The sequence below is a fragment of the Argiope bruennichi genome, chromosome 4 (assembly GCF_947563725.1).
Source record: "Argiope bruennichi chromosome 4, qqArgBrue1.1, whole genome shotgun sequence".
NCBI classification, from domain to species: Eukaryota; Metazoa; Arthropoda; class Arachnida; order Araneae; family Araneidae; genus Argiope; species Argiope bruennichi.
The window spans coordinates 114,957,452-114,979,994 of record NC_079154.1 but is presented as its reverse complement, the minus strand read 5'-3'; the positions used below and the strand labels follow the sequence as shown (position 1 = coordinate 114,979,994).

At 26.7% G+C, this 22,543-nt stretch overlaps 1 protein-coding gene across 2 annotated transcripts in view; it reads right to left on the bottom strand.

Annotated features, from left to right (window-relative positions):
• Positions 1-1,900: 1,900 nt before the first annotated feature.
• Positions 1,901-22,543, bottom strand: part of LOC129965470 (ubiquitin-like modifier-activating enzyme 1) — a 37,346-nt gene continuing 16,703 nt past the window's right edge. For both annotated transcript variants that reach the window (XM_056079364.1, XM_056079365.1), the window contains exons 4-26: positions 21,759-21,893; positions 20,856-20,962; positions 20,684-20,774; positions 18,936-19,068; positions 18,759-18,856; positions 17,894-18,040; positions 17,593-17,760; positions 17,360-17,461; positions 17,197-17,277; positions 16,959-17,114; positions 15,525-15,690; positions 12,769-12,965; positions 12,050-12,114; positions 11,921-11,969; positions 11,653-11,799; positions 11,333-11,407; positions 10,532-10,718; positions 10,107-10,378; positions 5,749-5,853; positions 5,171-5,254; positions 4,989-5,089; positions 3,619-3,791; positions 1,901-2,150 (exon numbers count right to left, since the gene is read on the bottom strand). In XM_056079364.1, the coding sequence (XP_055935339.1) occupies positions 3,641-3,791; positions 4,989-5,089; positions 5,171-5,254; positions 5,749-5,853; positions 10,107-10,378; positions 10,532-10,718; positions 11,333-11,407; positions 11,653-11,799; positions 11,921-11,969; positions 12,050-12,114; positions 12,769-12,965; positions 15,525-15,690; positions 16,959-17,114; positions 17,197-17,277; positions 17,360-17,461; positions 17,593-17,760; positions 17,894-18,040; positions 18,759-18,856; positions 18,936-19,068; positions 20,684-20,774; positions 20,856-20,962; positions 21,759-21,893 (2,817 nt within the window). In that variant the 3' untranslated portion in view covers positions 1,901-2,150; positions 3,619-3,640. The remainder of the gene's footprint in view (positions 2,151-3,618; positions 3,792-4,988; positions 5,090-5,170; positions 5,255-5,748; positions 5,854-10,106; positions 10,379-10,531; positions 10,719-11,332; positions 11,408-11,652; positions 11,800-11,920; positions 11,970-12,049; positions 12,115-12,768; positions 12,966-15,524; positions 15,691-16,958; positions 17,115-17,196; positions 17,278-17,359; positions 17,462-17,592; positions 17,761-17,893; positions 18,041-18,758; positions 18,857-18,935; positions 19,069-20,683; positions 20,775-20,855; positions 20,963-21,758; positions 21,894-22,543) is intronic.

Sequence of the window (22,543 nt, the reverse complement as noted above, 5' to 3'; positions counted from 1 at the left end):
CAAGACAAATTTAAATGTATATAGGATTGGAGGGACAAAAAAAAAAAAAAAAAAAAAAAAAGAGAGAGAGAGAAGAAAGCCAATATTTTGCTATAAATATATCTCACCACCAGATTTTAAGAAAATTTTTTTAATGCCCATTTGGCCTTTACATATCTCAGACACAGGCTTTGCTTTTTTAACAGGTCTTTCATGAACACGGCTGAATAGACAAATCTCAGTTTATATTTGAGCATCAATCATTTTGGTACAATAAGGATCTTTGGGTACAAGATTCAGATGTGGAAGAAATTTGCAAACTGGGACTTAATTTTTTTTTCTTTCTTTGTCAGAAAAATATTTCTTTAAAATTTAGCAGCATTGAACGATACTTCCTTTACACTATTGCTCCTAAATTCATGTAGATTCAGAATTTACATGAATGCATATAGAGATTTCAGTCCATTTTATATCCAAAATAGTGCCTTTTTTATACAACTGAACTACAGAAAAAAAGATAAGACCAAGAAAAGCGAAAGAATAATTGCACCCCTGAATTGGACAATTTGTATCATTTTAATACCTAACCTGCTATCTATACTATATTTGTATCATTTTATACCTTTTCTTGCAAATTGATACATAAAACGTATAAAAATACTTGATGCTTCCTTTATTTGGAAAGAAATATAGTGATCAATTTAGGACAACCAGCAATTACAAAAAAAAAAAAAAAAAAAAAAAAAAAATGCTGCTATGTGCTTTTCCTAACCAAAGTATGAGTAAATTGCATTAACAACAAAAGATAACTTCATAAGCGGGTCTGGTGCACGTGAAATCCATTGGGGGTCAAACACCCTCTTACTAGTGTGGTATGGAAGCTTGGAGATGGGGGTGCCAGCTCAGGTATCCTCCTCATTACCTGTCTGTGGTTCAAAATTACGAAGTCCGTCCCAAAATAGTCCTACCGTTGCTTCAAAAGTGGGACATTAATATAACTAAAATAAAAACCAAGATTTGTAAAATGATTATGACTTTAAATATCACTTTGCATTTACATTCTTTTTCTTATAAGATTCAACCTATTAATTGGGTTATCAATTTATTCAACTAGTTTCTTACTGATATATTTTATCATACCTATTTAACAAGTTGAGATGTCTAAGCACATTCCAAAATCGATGCAACATATTTTTATATATCATTAGAATTGCCCCATTATATAAATTCAGAATCTCTCTAGAAGGAGCCTTTTGACCCTACCTAGTGCACTCGGCAAATTTACTTTGTTTATTATGTGTGCCAAGAATTAGAATTTAAGTATATTAAACACTGTTTGATAGATCTTTCAAATGCAAACAGAAGAATTTAGAATTGTTATAAGACACTATATAAAAGATGTTCCATCAAATCATGGTCCAATACCTAGTATCTAACTACATTCAAAAAGCAACTGCTCAATTTTAGCAATGCTATAAATGATGGGAAGGATTATATGTTTTGTTGGAGTCAATAAATATACCATTAAAGGAATTATGAAATTTAAATTTTTATACAATTTCCTTAGACCAATTAACAATAGGTCATAATAGTATCAACACAGTAATACTTAAACCTTTCATTTCTATGATTAAAATTTGCCAAGTTATATTTTGAATATCACTAATTGAGTGATTGCCCCATGGCTCTTTCTCAGCTTCAGATCTTGGAGCAATAAGTCAATTATTTTGGAATATGACATTGCAATGTTTAAACATGGCCAGATGATTAGGACTCGATAAATCTCGTGATGATTTTTTAAACTAAAATCATAGCATTCAACTCAATGTGAACTATTATACTTAATAATAATAAAACTTGTAATATATGAAACTTTAAGACAAATTATCTATGAAAAAAGTGAATCAAATGAAATAAGAAATTAGTAAAAAAGATGAAAAGTTTATTGACTTCGAGTTACTGCAACACAAAATTTTCAAAATAGTCGGCCAAAACTAGCCGCATAAATAAGCATGGAAATAAATATAAAATTTGGTGGATATAAAAGATGATAAGCTTGACAAAAATATTAATTATCCACACTTCCACAGGAACAGTTATATTAGAAACCAAAGAATCCTGTTTTCAGTTACAAATCCACATGTATGTTAAACTCCAGAAGTTTCAGCAACCTACAAAAATTTTTTTATAACAATTAGAAACTGGAAATATTCATAAAATTAAAAAATAAAAATAAGTAACATTAACATCAATGAATAAATTGATTTCGCATACAAACTAGAAGTTTATCTTGCTTACGATATTAATTTATTACTGGCTCCACTTTCAATATACTGTACTAGGAATTAAATGAGAAACTGCATATTAATATTAGGTAGCAATTAAAATTTTTTTTTTTGGGGGGGGGGGTTACTTTGTAAGATGCATTCAAATAATAAAAATTGCCAACTTATAATATGAAATTTATAATATAACAAGTTATTTTTTGTGAAAATTAATAAATCTGTACTAAACAAATACATAAATACAAGTATTTTTTAATAATAAATAACTTTTTTACCTGAAATATTAACCTTTCTACAGTTAAAAAAATCAACATGGAAAGAATCATTACTTAGGATTGCATTTTTGTTTAAGACAGGGAGGAAGAAAGAAAAAAAAAAAAAAAATTTTTTTTCTTTTTCACATTTATTTACAAATTAAAGCATTTTAACATTAATACTAATAATTTAACAGAAAAAAATCAACAGGCAAGAAAATTTGAAAAACAGCTACATCTTAATAAATAATGGAAAAATTAAAATCTGAAAAAGAAATAAATTTCTAAACCAATATAATGAATTAAAAAAACTAAATTAGTTAATTAAAAAAAAAAAAAAAAAAAAAAGACTTATGAAGATAAAAGTTTCATGTTCTAGATCCAAATACCACCACACTTCCTACAAAATTTTTTTTCAAGAGTAAGCACTTTCATTTTAAAAAATTATACATTGCAGACACATGAAAAATTAATGTGATTAAATGTTACCAATCAAAGATATTGTTTAAATTTATTTACAAGTGAGAACATGTTCATTCATTGCTCTAGAAATTTTGCAGAGAGCAATTGAGATTCCATTGCAATGAAATGGCCCTTAGTATTTTAAATTGTAATGAACCATTCCAAGTTTTCAAAAATTTAATGTAATGCAATAAAATTTAACCAAAACAACACAAATAAAATAAAATTTGAGTACGTGGGATTAAAAAAAAAAAAAAAATAAGGCATTAGAAATACATGACAAGAACTAATAGCATTAAAAAATTATAAGCACTAAAATGAGAAAAGCATTTGATACAAACAGTAAAAGAATATGTTTAACTTTGCAAAATATGAATTACTTCAAATTGCATATTTAAAAATATAGCTCTCAAAAAGTTCTTCAAATAAATCCTTTTATTTTATTTTATTTGCAATTTTAACTTAAATTGATGCACAGGAGAAAAAGATTTGATAAAACAATATAATTTGATTAAACTTTACTACAATAAAAAAACATTGTTATAATTGTGCAGAACCAACGTAATTGAAGACCTTTGCTTTTATGAACTATTTATTAATAGATCAAAACTGAATGTTTAGGTCCAGATTTCACATACTTTTTCTGAATTAGAAACTGCACTATTCACTCATTGGTTGCGGCAGAGTGTACCTAACATATGGAACTTCTACATCACCACCATCTGCATCATTACAACACAATTCAAATACTAAAGCTTTTACATAGGGTTCTATTTTACGCTTCGAGACTCTCTTCACTACTTCACTCATACTGAAAAAGAAAAGAAAAATCAGTATTTAAATAACTAAATCTTCCTAGTGTAGCAAACATGTTTTTACAAATTCATTTAAATGAAAAAAAATATCAACAAATATCTAATCAAATATATTTTAGGTACATACCTAAAAGTACACTATTTTCCATTGGTAGAGGACAGTTAAAATTAAAAATGTTTAATACTTGAATTAATTTTCTATTTTTTCCCAGCTAATACTTATCTTATCGTCTACTTCAAAAACCCAATATCTTTCACATAATAATGCAGATTTTTAATAGATTGACACAGAAAGTCGTTTTATTTCTTTTAATTATCCAGCTTTCTCAAATTATAATTCATTACTTTTGATGTTATATTGTATTTATTTCAATCATGTATTGTATTTATTTCAATCATGTATTTCATTTATTAGTCGCTGGAACATTACAAATTCATACATTGAGGCCAACAAATAGAATAAAAGTATGCTCTTAACATCATCTTACACCTGGAAATAAAAATGACCCAGAATGAAACAAATAATTAATCTGCATTACCCAAATATTTTTTAATTAAAATCCATAAAAATCTTTTAAATGCATCTAAAATTATATTTATATACAATTTTCATTTAAATAAAGGGTAAAACAGATTTTCAGACTTCATAAACTTTTTGAATGTTTTCATAGTATATAAACTTCTTCCAATTCATTAATTTGATTAAAAATTTAGAACTGATTTAGATAATGAACCGTACCTAAAATGTTTGGTTATTATTCAAGATTTCTAAAACTGTGGATAGTACATAAATTTGGATAACTATTTCACAAGTTTTATTAGTATCAGCTAGACAATTATTTTCAACCAGATTACTTAATTATCAAGTAATGTTTCATTTTTGTAAAATTTGACAAGAGTTGGAGGAAAAAAGTCTAGGCACTGATCCTGCTCATTAAATATGATATAACTGCAAAAACTGCTTTTTCCAAGGTTTAAAAAAAAACAAATTCATCCAAATTTTGAACTATAAGTATGATGGCCATAATACTTGATGTATTTTTGAAACAGATTTAGAAATAGGGACAGAAATATTAATGGATTTTTAGATAGCCAACAAAACACATGAAATCATTAAAAAAAATTCTAATTAATAATAAATATTCTTACTATGAATCATAATTAAAAAATTGATAAGTATAAAGTAAGCTCACTTCAAATCTAATCTTTCCCTCCGCTTAGGCTCCTGAAGGAAGAATGAGTACAACATACAAACTCCTTGAGACAACATAGTGATCTCTAAATTATGTTCAGTCTAAATAGAAAATAAACATATTTATCAAAATATCATGATTTTCCATTAAAAAATACAACAATATAGAAAACCTCATCTTACTTTGAAATAATTTAGGAAGTCTCTTAATGTCATCTCACCAGTAACTTCAAACCGATCCCACAAAGTAAATTCATTTTCATAATACTAAAAAGAAAAGTTTGATGTTTAGAATATAAAAAAGAAAGAAGTTTTGCAGTAAAAAAGATTTATCAATAAATAAATTCAAAAATAATATTAAGGTAAACTTTTCTTTAAAAGTAATAATTCCAAATAAAAATTTCTAATATCAGTTTAAGAATCATCATTTCTATTACGAAACAACTAAAATAATTTAATATAGTGTTGCACAACCAACTTTTCTTACTTATATAAATTTTAAAGATTTATTAAGTAATAGATATTGATGCACATATTCATTTTAAGTTTTCAATCACATCAGCAATCTATATTTTTTATTCAAAATACATAATATACAGGATTTTTCAAATTTAAAGGAAGTTAAAAAAAAAAAAAAAAAAAAAAAAAAAAAAAAGGGCAAAAATATTTTTTATAAACAATAATTTCAACTAATTATTATCTCAAAAATTATATGAAATGTAACTCAAAATGATATTCAAATTTAAAAAGACAAAAATTACCTTTTGTTTTGGAGCAGGCAGAGGTTCAGAAAATGCAAAAAATGGCAATGCAAGATTGATGAAACCATTTTTGTATGATTCTAATTTCTTGTGTCCTTGAACCAACTACAAATAATTAAATGTCAATATTTCTCATAAGGGGAAAAAGATGCATTATTTGTAAAATAAATTTCAAAACATACAAAACAAAATCCTAAAGTTTAAATCCATTGCATCTTGAAGTTGAATATTTTATTCTAGGATATATCTCACTTGTAGCAGATTTTTTGTTTTTTGTAGTCTTAAGCAGAGCATATTACGAGGTCTGTTGTTCAACAAACTAGTCATTTAAATTTGACATGCTAATGATTTTAGGTTAATATTTCAGTATCTTTGTGAATAAATAAGTACATGCCATTAATTATGACTTGATTGTTCAGCAGACAATTTGTACATATCACTTAAATAGAAGCTCAAGGTTCAAAAGTACAGTAATAACTATGAATAACAATGAAACAGATAAGAATTTAATTATAGTTTACAGTGCTCCCCTTTCAGCCCAGTAGTCTAATTAGAAATCCATCATTGATAAAATTGTATCTTTGCAAGCACTTTTTTACTGAAGGTGTTAATAGCGTATATGGGTTAGTCAGTCCAATCACAGATCTAAATTATAAGAATCAATTTGCAATACAATTTCCATTTAGACATCAAAATTATAAACATACTAATTACAATAAATTCTGAACAATTCCATTCCTCTGCTTCGACTACAGTTTCTGTTTAAAATAACTTTCCAAATTTTTAAAATCATGTGATGCACAAATGCAATCATTATCATGCAAATCACTTGATCTGAGGAAAGCAGGATAATGAAAATATTGATTAACCCTTAGATGTGGTTAACATCATCACAGTGAAACCACCACTTTATAAAAATTATTTCTTTAGACACGGTTTTTGATCAAAACAGGCTGTAAAATAATGTTCTAACTAATAATTGTCTATAGATGTCAGCACACTAGTTAATCGCCCTCTTGCATACACACACACACACACACACACACACACACACACAAAAAAAAAGAATTTTTAATGCTTTTTCTCAATACTTTCAATTTAATTTTTTTTTATCAAGCAAAAAATAAACAAATTCAAAATACCTCCATAAATTTGTTTAACAAAACCTGTCTACAACATACACGTTTTTTCAAATCAAATAGCGAAAGAAAAGTTCTTTGTACTTGACATCCTTTTAGGTGGTTTCAGAGACATACCACCACACACCTACAGCATGCCATTCTCTACCACTTAAAACACTTTAGGAAAATAAATCTCTTTTTCCTTCACCTGACCCTCTTAGTTAAGTGACTGATAATTTATGGGGGGGGGGGGTTGTGGGCAAGGAATTTATTTACATTTGAATAAGGTTTATAGGAATTGGATGGTTGAAATTTACATTTTTCAGTTGCGTTCTTCTTGTATTAGCAAGCAACCACAGTATGGAGATGTTAAATATATTTTTTAATATAGCATAATTTTCTTAATTTTAAATGATTAATTTAAATATGTTTCTTCATAACTTTAATATAGTATTGATTGCATTTAAAGTCTAAATGCCACATAAAAAACTTGCAATTGTGAATTTTTCATTGATAATATTGTATATTTTAGTATTTGCATAAATAATGAATTGTGTTACAAAATAAATTAAAAAGTATTTATTAGTCATAAGAAGAATATATCGTATGTATTGGTGGTACTCCAGTGACCCCCCTCCCCTGTCGTGCAGTCCACTATAAATATTTTTTAAAGGCATTTTCTCTTTCCTTTAACCCTAAACATGTAAATTACATAATTTTTAAAAATTCAGAAATTTATGTTTGTGCGCTTCAAAAAGTTAATAAGCATGTGATTAAAGAGACAATGAAATATGCTAATGAAATCCTGACAATTTTAAATCCCTTAAATCAATCCCTTCAACATCAATTTATATTTCACATGCTTATATTCTTGAAGATTTGTTAAATATACAAGAGTTCATTTATAATATAAAGTTGTTCTAAAGGGGAGGGGGGAAAGAAAGATACTCCCTTTTATGAGTTTTTATAAGAATTTAGAAGTTTCCTACAGTTCACTTTATGTACGAGGTTTCATTTCTTACCTACTTAAGGAAGAAAATTTATCTTTAAAGCTTAGAACAATTACTTTTTACATTAGCTGTTTAAACAATATATTTAAAATTCACATTCAAATTTGTCAACAATCCTAAAAAAATTTTTTGACTGCTGGAATTACAAACTTAAACTATTTCTAAATCTGATTTCATAATAAATCAAAATCAAATTACAAGTTCATAATTAAAATAATTATTAGTTATTTAACATTAAAACCAAGCTTATTATCTTGACTAAAGATCATTTTCATATTTTATTACACCTTTTTAAAATCTGACAATAACAACACTTCAGAATACTATAAACTATTGATGTTATGAAAAACTGACCATTTTCAAAATATTTGGAAATAAAATTGGAGCAAAGCTGCCAATAAGTTAAATAAATCTAATATTTTCACCCCTAATATACCCTTCAAAAACTTAACCATTTATAAAAAAGCTTTTTCAGTTCCAAAGCAGCTTATTTAAAAAAAATATATCTATTTTTTATATTTTGAAGACTTAATATTTCTAGAAGTGCAGGTAATCCATTTTATACAAGCATAATTCTTTAAAAACGTCTTTCAACCTTTTCCCCTTGTTTTTTTTTAAAATACAATTTAAATTTAGCTAAATCTGTACTTTAAATTTGGGAATTAATAAGTTAAGAGTAGTACAAATGCTGTACCAGTAGATTTCTTACTTCTAAAAATTTATACATAGCATTATATTACAAAGCTATTAGATTTCTCCCTTCATTAAACTTCAGCAAGTCTCAGACCTTTACAAAGATAATATATCTTATTCATATTATATCACACACAAATGATAGGGTCATTCATTACTAATAAGGGAAGACAATAATAGCATCTATAGAAGATGGCTAAATGGTTAATGATCCTATTTTTCTAATTTGAAAAGGAAGACTTTTCACATTGTAATTAACTTACGATATCCATTTTCTTAAATATAAGTTAAAGTTGCAAAATTTTACATTATTGAGTTTTAGGGAACATACTGATACACACAAGCATTATGAAAGCAAAATAGGTTACATTCTTATTAACAGTGTATCTATAATTTTTTATCATGAGAGAAATACAAATAGAAATCTCAATATTTTGTAAATATGATTTACTTAAAATATTAAGAGCTAATTATACTTATATTAAGAGCTAATTCTACTATTTTAAGCTTGCATAATTTAAATAGAAAATTGTATACAAAAACAGCTATCAACTATCTCCATGCTCCAATAAAACAAATTTCTATGGAATTTACTGAAAATGAATTCTTATTTAAAATGTTTGCAGATTAGGTCTATTTCTGGACAAGATGTGGTACTCAATACATACTTATTCATTGTTTGGTCTCCCTATAATAGCTATCCATAACATGAGTTTAATAACATGATTTGACATATTTTCATTTAAACATAATATTGAGTACAAATGCAGTAGAGATAATCAACAGATTTTTAATAAGATGCACTATCATACAACAGGGACCTTTCCAATTACTGACAACAAAAAAAGTCGTTTTAATAAACATGCACTTCTAAGTGCTTCATCTTAAAATACACAACAAAGATGGTGAAGCTGAACTTAATTTTAAAATATATCTTTGTGTCTTTAATCATATCACCTATTTTAATTATGAATAAAATGATACACAAATTATCAGATGGTTCTTCTCAAGAATCATTCAAGATGGTACATCATTTAATTTTGATTAATAAAAAAAACTATAAAGCGACACAAGAATATAGCCTAATCTTTCGGAGGGATTTAATATGCATATTAACAGACCATCCTATTAGATGAATTATGCATCGAATTACTTTTCTGAATGCAAATGGTTAATAATAAAATAATTGTATATATGCTAAAACAAATTCATTTCTCTACAATAGCTGACAACAGAACTTGACAGTCACACCATTTTCCATCTACTAATCAGAAAAAGAACTAATTATAAAGTCTTATGAATACTAAGAAAAATTACAACTTATACTGCAAAATTAAATGCATGAATTTATAAATGTTTAATCTTGACTTGCATAACATTTTCGTCTTAGCATAACACATAACTTGTATATTACAGGTACAACAAGTTACACCTAACATAATCAATACCTCTATATTTTCATAAAAACATTTTTTGATACATTGGAGGATCTCCGCCCCCGATGTATATCCTATAAAACAAGCAGCATAATTACCTTTATAAGTTCCAGACAAACTAAGCCAGAAACTATTGCAGTTGTAGTAGCTATAGCTGGAATAATCTTTCCAGCAATTAATTTGCTCTTATGCCTATCAGCTGGAGCAATGCCATAATTTTCAGCTCTTAAATTAGAGGCTGCAACAATAAAGTCCATATGAAAGTTTGTATCATCATCTTTCTCAAATTCAATTGGTTGAATATTCAAGGACTTCAGTTCTTCAGCAGTGGGCAGTTCTTTCTGCAGTTGTGATAAACGATCCATATCAGCTGAAACAAAAATACAACAATAAGAATATAAAAAGAAACTTTTTTGTTAAGCTTTATATACTCAAATATATTGTATTTTTAAAGTATAAGATTGTACATCTTAATAATAAATCTTTCATTCAAATTTTGACTAAATAAACTGCTAATATTTACCAGTAGCATGATTTTCTTGAGCTTCAGAATCTGTTACTGCTATTCGAACTCCCGATTTAGGTATAAATTCTGGTACTTTTACAGAATCAACAACATTTGCAACATATTTTCGATCTCGATTGACTGGAAGGCCATACATAAAAGCTCGTAGATTAGCTGCTGCAACAATGTAATCCAGATGCAACGGCTGAAATTATAATTCAAACATTACACATGCATAGAAATTTAAATAATTTCTTAAACATACTTTACCAAAATTAACTTTAAAACATAATTTTAATCTTCAATATGAAATTCTTGCATTGAATAAAAAACATTTTAATTTGGGATAAAAATGAAACTATTTACAATACTCATGTATAGATTATTCGTTACATCGAAAAGCATATAGGTACTTATTCAATTCCTTGATGGAATATAATTTCTAAAGACCGTCCTCATCACAAAATGTAAATAATTTTTTTATTAAATACTTAAGATCATATTCTCAATGTCAAGTTCAATATGATAACTACTAATCACCAGATCCAAAGTCTATGGATTACAGTCTTTAATTTGAAATTATTAATAATTTAATGAAAATTTCTTTTATTTCATTAAAAATCTTTGTTCAAGTGTGTAGAATAAAAGTAATATACCAACTACAGCAAACATTCTTGATAGATCAATTTAGAAGATCAGAATAAAATTATATAATGCTTTCCTTATGATCCTTACTGGTTATAAGTTAACACGAGTAACAATTAATTGTGAAATAAGCACAATGGAAAGTATAGCTGAATATATCAATAAAAGACTTACATTGTTCACATCAAATTTAAGAGGTTTTGGACAGCGTTTTGGTCCAGACCAGAAAGGAGCACCAGTACTAGTAACCTAGAATAATGACAAACCAAATCCCTCATCACAAAAAATTCAAAATTACAGTAAAAAATGCAGAATTAACTAAAATGATATAAAAATAAAACTAAATAGCATTTACATTAAAAACAAAGAACAGCAATTTTACAATATATATAAAATTAATAATGTGAAAATGTCATTTCAATTAGCCAATCTCTGCAGATAATCTGACAAAGTTTCAAAAAAACATTTAAAATTCAATTCAATTGACAGCTTACTTGGTCTGGGGGGAAGTTGTACAGCAGTTGACTGATCTGATTGTGATACTGTTCTTCCCAATGGAGACGTGCCCACATTACACAATGCTCAAATGATTCAGGTCTATCATCAATAATAACTCGCTTAACAGTTTCAAGGACTTCCAGCTGTAGAAATAAGAAAAATCTATATATAACGTGAAATTTTAATTAAAATCTTCATATAAATGTTAATGTTCTAACTTTTAAAATTTGTTTTTAAATTATTCAAAATATACTAAATACTTACAGGTTGGTTGCCAGCAAGCTTCAATGTACGCTCCATAAAAGTTGGATCACTGAAATATACCAATTAAAATTAATATTCACTCCTACTCTATGTACATGCATAAAAACACCAAAAATGTTGCAAACTTACGTAAGATATGCATGAGCATTTTCAGCAGCTTGTTTAAATAATCCTTCAAATTCATCTCTTGCCCACTATGAATAGAAAGTTCATTATAATCATAATACATAACTTTGATAGAAGTATACATTTACCTATAAAACTGTAAAGCTAAGTTAGTTCTAAAATTTAGTGCAATGACAAGATTTTATTCACTTCGATTCGAAACAAGCATATCCAGGTTATTAAAATGAAAAAAATTTGGATGAAACTGAATAATTCAGTTTTATTAGATTAATGACCATTCAAAATAGGATGTGGGGGTTATTTTCACACAGACTTCAAAACGTTGAACCATAATCAGGTGAGCACAACATGCAAGCCAACATCCGCCTTCCACATATTAGTGGCAATCATTTGACACTAATATATTTAAACACCAGCCTTTTATACAAGGTAAGTCTTCTGTGCAATCAGATTTCAAATCCACAACTCTCAGATTCTGAAGTTATTATTTACCATAACATCAATAAAATTTGTATAACTCCTTAAATAGTACAATGGATCTGAAAAATTTATGATTAACGATTTAACAAAATATGCATACCAGAAGTAATGCAGTTTCATAATGAATTTATGTTTTCACCTTACATTTTTAAAGTTAACTTCCAATTTGTAACAAAATGCAAAATCATAAAATTTCATTAACAAAAATTTGCTGGAGCCAAATAGCATGAAATATATTTCACCTGCAATGTATGCTCAATAGCATTAGGAAAGTTCTTCAGAGTACAAATTGGGATGGATCTTTCTGGAGGGTCTTGAGATGAAGCATAAGATTCAGTAAGGAATGGAATTACTACTTGAACATTTCCTTTAGTTCCCAATGTTCCAGATTCTAGTAAGGGTTTACGATAGTAGACACACCTTCGATCCATGTAGGTTCCTTAAAAATGAAAATGGACAGTTTAAATTATTTTATCACACAAAGATTTCATAGGGATAATCATGAATTAGCAGAATCAAATGGTATTTGTGTAAAAATCTAATATTTGAGGGAACTAAAGAATACACATAAGGAATTAATATCCCTACAATAAGCAGAATTCATGATTATTCTTGTTAACCTCACTTGCAGAAATTATTGTTCTTTAAGCAATTCATGAAATTAAAACACAAATGCACTAAAGAATGTAGCAATATTACTTAATGTTGAATGGTATCAGTCATATGTTAATAAACCATTCAAATTGCTGCTTCATTGAATGCTATAGCTCAGCTAGTTAATAGAGCTTACCATGTCAATAAAAAGTACATTTAATCAGAGGAAAAAAGATACAAAAGAAATAAGCTTCAAAATTAAAAAATAATCAAGCATAAACATAATTTAATTCATTGCCAGATGGGTAATCGTTATGATTTATCCTTGGACATTGATAATCATAACTTCTATAACAATTCTTTTAAAAATAGTATTAATATTATCTTAAGACTCAGAAAATTTATTTTCCCCCTAACAATATCAATTTCATTTCTATACATATTCATCCATTAATCTTAATAAAATTTCTAATTCAATTTAATACAATATCTAATAACATTTTTAAATGCTATGACTGAATACAAAGCCATCCATCAAAACATCCAGCCAAGCTTTTTTTACCAATCATTTACTCTGTAGTAGTACTTTCGCTTACACTTTTATTAACATACAAATTTTGATTGGAAATAAATGATTCAATTGCATGTTTTTTAGCCATATCTAATAAAGATAATATTTTAAAAATGCATTGAATATCGATCATTTAACAGCCTATAAAAATCAATCTGGGTAAAAAAAAAAAAAAAAAAAACTTGTCAAATACAACTAGTTTTTAGAAACATTAATATAATTCAATTTTAAAAAAATTATGATCTTAAAAATTGGCAGGTATACAGATTCTTTTGAAGACTACCTATGAGGTCAAGTTTTATTAAACTCATTTTACAAATTTAATATCTTCAAATGATGAAATTCTAAAACTATGGTGAATCACAAATAGGGAGATAAAGATTGGTTGAAAGTTGACGTATTTATGATCAATATAATATACTTACTTGTATCTTTACAAAAAACATGCAAATGTAATGGCATTTGACAGATGAATATAGAGATATTTAGGTAATCATACTTGAGAGAAAAGAAGTATACAATTTAAGATTTTTTTTAAAATTTTAGAGCAAAAATGCTGTTTTTTTATAGTTGCTAAAAAGATAACTGTTCAAAAATAAATTTTACATTATTATAACTAAAAAAATATCTTTTTTAAACCAACTTAACTATTATGCTCCCCCCCACACTAATTTTGAATAATTTCAAAAAATTATTCAAATTGAATATTAAAAAAAAAAATGATTTGCAATATACTTTCTATTATTTTAATGAAATCTAACCTATGCTTTATGTTCAAATCCTTAATGAAATTCTTTTATTAAAAATTAATGAAAATCAATTTGATTTTGATACATTTAAGCAATAATAGGTTTAAATGACTGCACTGCATACAGAAGTTACACTTGCAGAAATGTTTTTTAAAACCCATTGAATAAACGTTAAATTGTTTCACATTATTAAATTTTTTTCAACAAAAAAGTTCTTTGAAGTTTTATAATTTATTCTCAGAAATCATGTACTTTATACACAATATAAAAAAAATTCCAACATTCAATTTTTTTACTGTAACTAAAAACTTTTGAAAAATTAATTTTGAAAACTTGATTCCTTTTTCAATTGTAAATATTTTAATACTCTTTTCCCTATAGCAATAAAACTAGATCAAGTATCATTTTTAACTCAAAATGGCTAATATTAAAATGCATTTATTTTGATAAAAACTTATAAACTATCTTTGTGGACATATCTATTATCATTAAATTAGTACTTTAAGTCTTAAACGGGATATATTTTATTAGTTTAAGAATCAGGATAGCTAATATTTAGGCAAACAAGCCAATTAATAAAGGTGAGTAACACAATCATATTGCTAACACATGCAATACAATCTTCACAATTACGTAGAAATATTTCCATTTTAAAATCTAAGACTCATGGTTAATTATTTCGGCCTCAGATAATTGCACATATTTTCCTGCAACAAATAATTTAAATTTTGTAAAATGGAGCCATCAAGAAATTTCTGTCATTTTAAAACTTGTCCTATTTGTCCTTAAACCACTAAAAATGTTACTTGGATGTCAACACCAGCAATTCAAATTTCTTATATGCAAAATATAAATGGAAACAAATTTCAATTTTTCTTGGTTTGATTGATAAAAAAACTACAAAAGGCAACTTTATCACAAAAATATCAAAACGAGAAAAGTAAGAGGTAATTTTTTAAATATATTTTTTACAGTTTTTTCATAATTCATATTATATTTTAATTTGAATTATAAAATGAAGTTTTGAAAAATCTTAAATACTAGGAATCTGAAGCAAAAATTACTTTAAAATGTATTAACTTACTAGCATCTATATTATCCAAAGCATTAGCAACACCATCCAAGTTTTCAAAGAAATCATCATCATAAATCATTTCCGTTTCTGGGCCAACTCTATTTTGATGGGCTTCCACATTTACAGATGGATTCATTTTTGTTACTGCCTTTGCAGCAACAACAGATTTCATCTCCTGCAAAGTTTTTAAAGCATTTTTTTTCAATATATATTAGCCAGAAAATAATGGATTTGAAAATCCAGCAGCACAATTTATTAAATTTTGAAAAAGTGCATTTCATAGGAATTTATTCTTCAATAATTTTTGAACGTAAAAATATAACAGTGGATGTTAAATTCATAAAAATTGTATACTTAGAAAGACATCTACAAAATAAATTTTAAAGTAATTATCAAATTTAGATACAAGACATTTTACAATAAATATTTAATTAATTTACATAGTCTGATTTTTATCATAACAAGTAAAAAGGCGAATTTTGTAAAAACTTTTCTATGAAATTTTTAAGGTAATTTAAGGTAAGGTATTTAGTTTTCAAACATCACTCTCAAGAAGGAAAATTTATATCATCCAATAGAATTATAATAGCAATTTAAAGGGACAAATGTATAAAGAAAGCAAATTTTGCAGTGAATTTCATGTGTGGAAAATTTGTCTAGAGGCAATAAAGCATGTTGTTTTAGATTGCAACCGGAATTAATTGACTGGTCCCAATCCTTATTCCCATGGAGATTTTACACAGAATGCATTAATACATAAATTCAAAACTCGTAAACATGCATATTCTGATAAGATTTTCCCATTGATGTTTGGGCTGATATTTTAAACAAATTAATAAAGCTTGTATTCTTCATTGCTTGATCTGCATCTTTCTACAAGACATCCTGCTAGAAAACTTTCTACCCTAGATATGTCCCCAAATGCGACTCCAGCAGATGCAGTTTTGCATTTCAGTAGGAATACCAGAAATTATTCTACATTAAACAAGGTCTATAGTAGATTACATATAATAAACCCATTTCTCAGTTTCTAAGAATTCTCTAATCAATTTCTTAGTTAAACATAACTAAATTGGACAATTGTGATTTTTAGAGGATAAGCATGAATATCTAGAGGATAGAAAGTCAGTTGCCAGTAGAAATATAGTACATGATGTTTTGAATAATGTTAATAACATTTTTAATAATGTACACCAATTCTAGAAATATACATAACTACTTTCAATTTCTTATTGTAGAAAGTTAAACCACAAAAATATTTGTTTCTTAAGACTTACCATGCCTTATTTGATATTCATATTTTCCTTATGAATTGGTACTAACATTTTCCATTACAAAATTCTGCTTATGTTATATTTTTTTTAGCGCTAGATATGTTGGTCACACACTTAAGAAATCAAAATTGTATATAAAAAACAACAAGAAAAACGTATTAACACTCACGCCGACATCCCAAGGTCTAAATAAGAATTGCCTGTTCAAATTGGAACGTTCAATAAGATCCATATCAGTGATAATTATTTTCCCTTCTGGTTCTGAAGCTATTCCCATCATAGCCATGTTCTTCAAGTGCTCACATCCAATAGCACCAGATCCAACCTACAAATAGGAACATACTTGTTATTTTTTTGGATACAAGTAAGCAGTTGTATTCAATTTAAAGTAAAAGATAGGAACATACCACAAAATACTTCAGACTAGCAAGTTTTTTCTGGAAATCCCTGCCAAATATACCAATTTGTCCATCGTATCTAGATCCCATCTAAAAGAAATATGAAATGTTAGGCAACTAGAATAATATATTCTGAATATAAATAGATTTTTTTTATGGCATTTCATCTTACTGGTTGAGCTAATTCTTCATTTACTGAACCTTCTTCTGGTAAACATTCTAATGCATCAAAGTACAGCCACTGAACAATAGGGTGAAACTTTCCACTGCAGGCCTAAAAAGAAATGTATTTGGCAATATGATAAGGAAAAAATTAAGTAACTACAGATTTTTAAAATGGGATATTTTATAAATGTATATTGAAATAAAAAAAAGAAAATGTTCTTCAATAACGAAAAATCTCACTTTCATTATTTCTTGAGCAGTGATTCCACCAATAACTGCTTGCATGGGACAGATATCACCTTCAGAAATGTAGGAAAAGCGACGCAAAAGATCTTCATTCAGCTCAACTGGTTCTTTAATTTTGGCATTAAGTTCTTTCACAATAGAAAGAAATTCAGTTGCATCTTCCTAAAATGAAATTACATAAAAAATTTAAATCAAGCTATTTAATACATAAATCATAACTACTAAGAATTTATAACTTAGCTGTTTTAGTAGAACATTTAATTCAATCAATTTATGTTAATCAAATAAGGATTACATCATTCCAAGGCCTTGGCAGACGATTATTCTTTTGTTTAAACATGAGGACACCCTGGAAGGCCAGATGCAGTTGTGGAGGTCGATCCATTTTGGCAAAATCAGACATAATAAATTCTGGCTCAGCCACTGAATCTTTGAAGCTTTTCTGTTAAAAGGGGGAAAAAATTGGAGAAATTAAAGAACTGGAAATAAAACAAAATTTTCCAAATCAATTAAATGTTGAAAGTTTTATTTCACATTTATGTAACTTATAACTTTATACTTACACAAGAGAAGATAGTTTACCTTGATAGAATGTTCAATGTGATTTAGGCCATATGTCACATTAAGTTTTTATTAAAAATACTCGAGACAATTCCGAGAAACATTAATTGATAATTTTATATAATATTCGTAGCAAAGGGATTATTGTTGATCAGCATTTCCAATAAATTTGATTTTAATATGAAATGTTTCCAACTTTTAAACACTAAGTGAAAGATCTACGCAAACCAATGTTTCAATCTTCTGGAATTTTATAAAAATTGATATTATATAGCCATACATATTATTAACATGAAACTTTTGTAAGCAATAAAATGTATTAAGAGATTTAAGCTACTTTCTAGGACACCATGGATACTTGCAATGTATATTAGTGCAAAATGTCACTTTCTTAATAATTATCTAATATAGAAATTGTACATTATTGTTGGCTTCCTCTACAATTTTTATTTCCACATATATGTTAGCAACCTCTAATAAGGAAAAATGGCTTATTTGGCTCAATTCTTTTATTTGGCTTACAAGATAAAGGTCAAATACAACTAGAGAAAATTTCACTATAAATATAATACTTAAAGCTATTACAACAAAAAACTTACAAAGCTTATTTTCTTTGGCATATTGACTTGAGTAGCCACTCCACCCCTTATATAATCACTTAAATTAGATGTGTCACCAATTCCAAATGTGTAAGGTCCTGAAAATTCAGAAATAAAAAAAAATTTAAGAACAAATATTTTTAAAAATTAACAAGACTTGTGTAGAAATTTATTTACCAAAGACGGTAACTTTTCTAGGTTCGCATCCATTCAATTCAACCATTCCCTGAACTTCTGAAAATGTTACATAATCACCATCTTCAAAACCATGCCTAGTTTCTTCCAAACAGGTAACAATACCTTTATCATCCTATTAAAAAGAAATTATAATAAGATGCTCAACTCTAGAAATATATCAAATGTTTTATCTAGGACTTTACAGAAAAAAAAAAAAATTCCAGAATGTTTGAACTATAGCATACCAAATTAAACTTATCTATGTATATGCATTACCATCCTAAATGACACATTTTCAGATTCTTGAAAGAGTAAACTTATTAATGTCTTATTATAGAACAATAACTAGAAATTTCAATATTTCTCAGTTCCCTTAGTACTAAAAATAATCCTTACATATACAAGCATATAATTATGCAATTAATCACTTTTAATAAGGGTTTAAACCACATCAAATTAAAAAGTAAAGTAAATAATAACCCAAACATTTAATTTTTGAACAATTAAAATATCACCAAACAGACAATCAATACTATACACCAAGAGACAAATCTGATTTTTGTTTTTCAGATTTAACTTCATGGATGGTATTTTAGAATATAAAGGATTTTCAGTAAAACAGTTGTGAAATCCCTAAAAATATATAAAATGAATGCATAAAAACATGATTTATATTCTAAAAAATATAAAAAAACATACTATTATATATTTATAATTGAGAGAAATATTTGTATCAAAGCAATATTAACTGGAATTACTTAATACTAATTTGCTTTAAATAAAGATTTCTCTGGCACCATTACTAAGGACAATCTTCAACTTTCGTGCTTAAAAATTCAAGTTACATTAAAACCAAAATGGGAAATTACTACTTTTAAAAAAATACATATAAAAATATATCTAATATTTTATATATAAATAAACAGAATATATATCTATATTTATAACAAAGCAATTTTTACCAGAAATATTACATTATTATTATAAATAGCTATCCAAATAGTAATACCTTTTTTCAAGAAACTAGGTAATATGAAAAACCTAAATGCATGGCTTGTCAAATTTAAATTCATTATTGGAATTAAAAAATTTTACCTACCAACATTTTGATTGCATCACTAAACAGAGGACAGTTTCCTTTTATTATTTTTAATTTCAATTATTTGATATTTCCACGGCATACTTTGTCATTGACAAAGAGGCTGTAAGTTTTCCTATGAAACTTAACAGCTGCATGTTCCGGAAAGCTTTCTTCATTTCATTTCTTCACAGAAAATTCACTTCTTCGTTAGAAAAATGGCTCCAAATGCTTAACTATTAAACATTCCTTTTCATTAATGCCTTGATTCACACCGAAATATTTTAGACGACATATATAACAATTTACTTAGAATTCGCCATTATATAAGAACCTCCATAATATTTTTCTTAATTTTAAATGAGATATCAGTACTCTAAAATATGTGGATAAACAATAGGTAAAATATAAATTCAAAATTATATATGGAAAAAAAATCATAAAATAATTATTGCAATATGCATAATTAACAACAAATAAAATAATAAATAAAATAGAATAAAATATTTCTGTAACCTAACAGCCCTATGCAATAAAAAACAAGATTTTAAAAAGTTAAGATAGGAAAATAATTTTCCTAATACTTGAAAATCATCTTTAGTTTTAATCCTAATATTAAAATAAGAATAATTTCAAGTGAAAATAAATGATTAAAGAAATATATATTTACTTTGCTGATTGATGCCACCATGGCTGACAGCGGTTGCTCTCCTTTCACATCATGCACTGTGAAATTTGCACCAAAATCACAGAACACTTGCCTAAAATAGTAAAAAAACATTAATATACAGAAAGAAAAAGAACATTTATAAATATAATTGAAAGATTCTAAAATCACATACCCAAATAAACCTTTTGTATCTGCAGCAATAAATGCTATATCATTGCTATGAGCAAATTCTCCTATACTGTACTGCTCTTCCAAAGATGAATCAGTAAGAACAATAACCTGTAAAAATTACACCAAGAGATTCAAATACTATACAACAATAGTTGATATTAACTTAAATGCATCTGCAAACAACTTTCCAATCAATAATATCAATATAATTTCAGATAAGCTGAAATAATATAAGGAATTCTAGTTATAAAGAAAAACATGATAAATATATTTTTACCAGTAACAATATACACATTAATTTATGAAAAATATTCTAATACTATTAGTGTTTCTGATGAATAAAAGCGTTATTCTATCTTGGATTTATTTAACTTTGTACAATATTAACCTGAATAAATATTTTATATTGATGATAATTTTGGCGTATTCCCATGCTGCATAGGCACAAAAGTTTACAAAACAAGATTTTACATTATATAACATTTCAAATCCTTTCATGTGACATATGCTATTATAAGAAATGAATGTAATAAACATTTTACTAAAAATATTCAAATAAAAATTCATAAATTAATCTTCATTTACTTCCACTTCCCATATGCATATAAAAAATTTCTAGCATTTTTTAGTGGAGCTACACTGGGGAAAAAAAAATTCAGCTTATATCCAAGTAAAAGCAATTTTTAAAAAAAAATACGTTATTAAGAGGGAAAATCTAATTTCAGAAACAAATAAAGGGGAAAATATTTTAACGGAATAGCAACCAGAAATCGCTCATAATATTAAATAATCAGATACATTCAGCATTTTTAATAAGACAGTTAAAAAAATGATAAAATGCCACAAAATATAAAAATTTCCAAATTAAATATTATTGAATCTAGCATATAACATTATAACTTACTTTAAACTTTTTCAAAAAGTCTTCAGATAAATCTTCAGTATGGGCATGAACAGATACGTAGCTATTAAGTTCCGTCAGCTGTTGCACACTGGCTACAGCTCTATTCTTTCCAATGTCAGCTTTTGTTAAGTAATACTGGAAATATAAAAACTGATTACATAAACAAGAAACACAATAGAAATTTTTAAAAAAATTGTGAAATATATATCTAAAAGAAATCAAATCCATTATAGTATTTTAATATAAAATTATTTTTAATTAAAAAAAATAATTTTATAAATGACTTGTTTTTGACATAAATCTTCAAAGTTAAAGTCTAGAAATTTAATGAATCTTGAAATTTATTCTATGACAATTAATAAATAAATCTTCTTGCAAGTCTTACCTACTGCTCAACTATTACTAAATCTACTTTTCTTAAAAATTTCAATTTTTGTAACAGCTTTGTCTACTATTGCCAATTAGATCTAAGCCTACCTCTATAAATAGCTTGTTAAAGAACATACCAAATAGTTGGACAATAAATGTCAGTCTTCCTGGTATTGCAGAAAGTTTTATATCCTGGTATTTTTCTTTCACTTTAATTATGATATGAATATTTTTTCCAGCTAATCTAAAGTGTCAATGTCTAGCCTTTTTCATGAACATGCTAAAACTTCATTAGGAGATTTGACACCTTAATGCAATGCATTGCATTAGCAAATTACCAAAGCTTCCATGCAACAATAAAACAGTATTTTTCATGGCTAGTTTTATGGCCAGAAGTAGTCATGGAAACTTTGGCA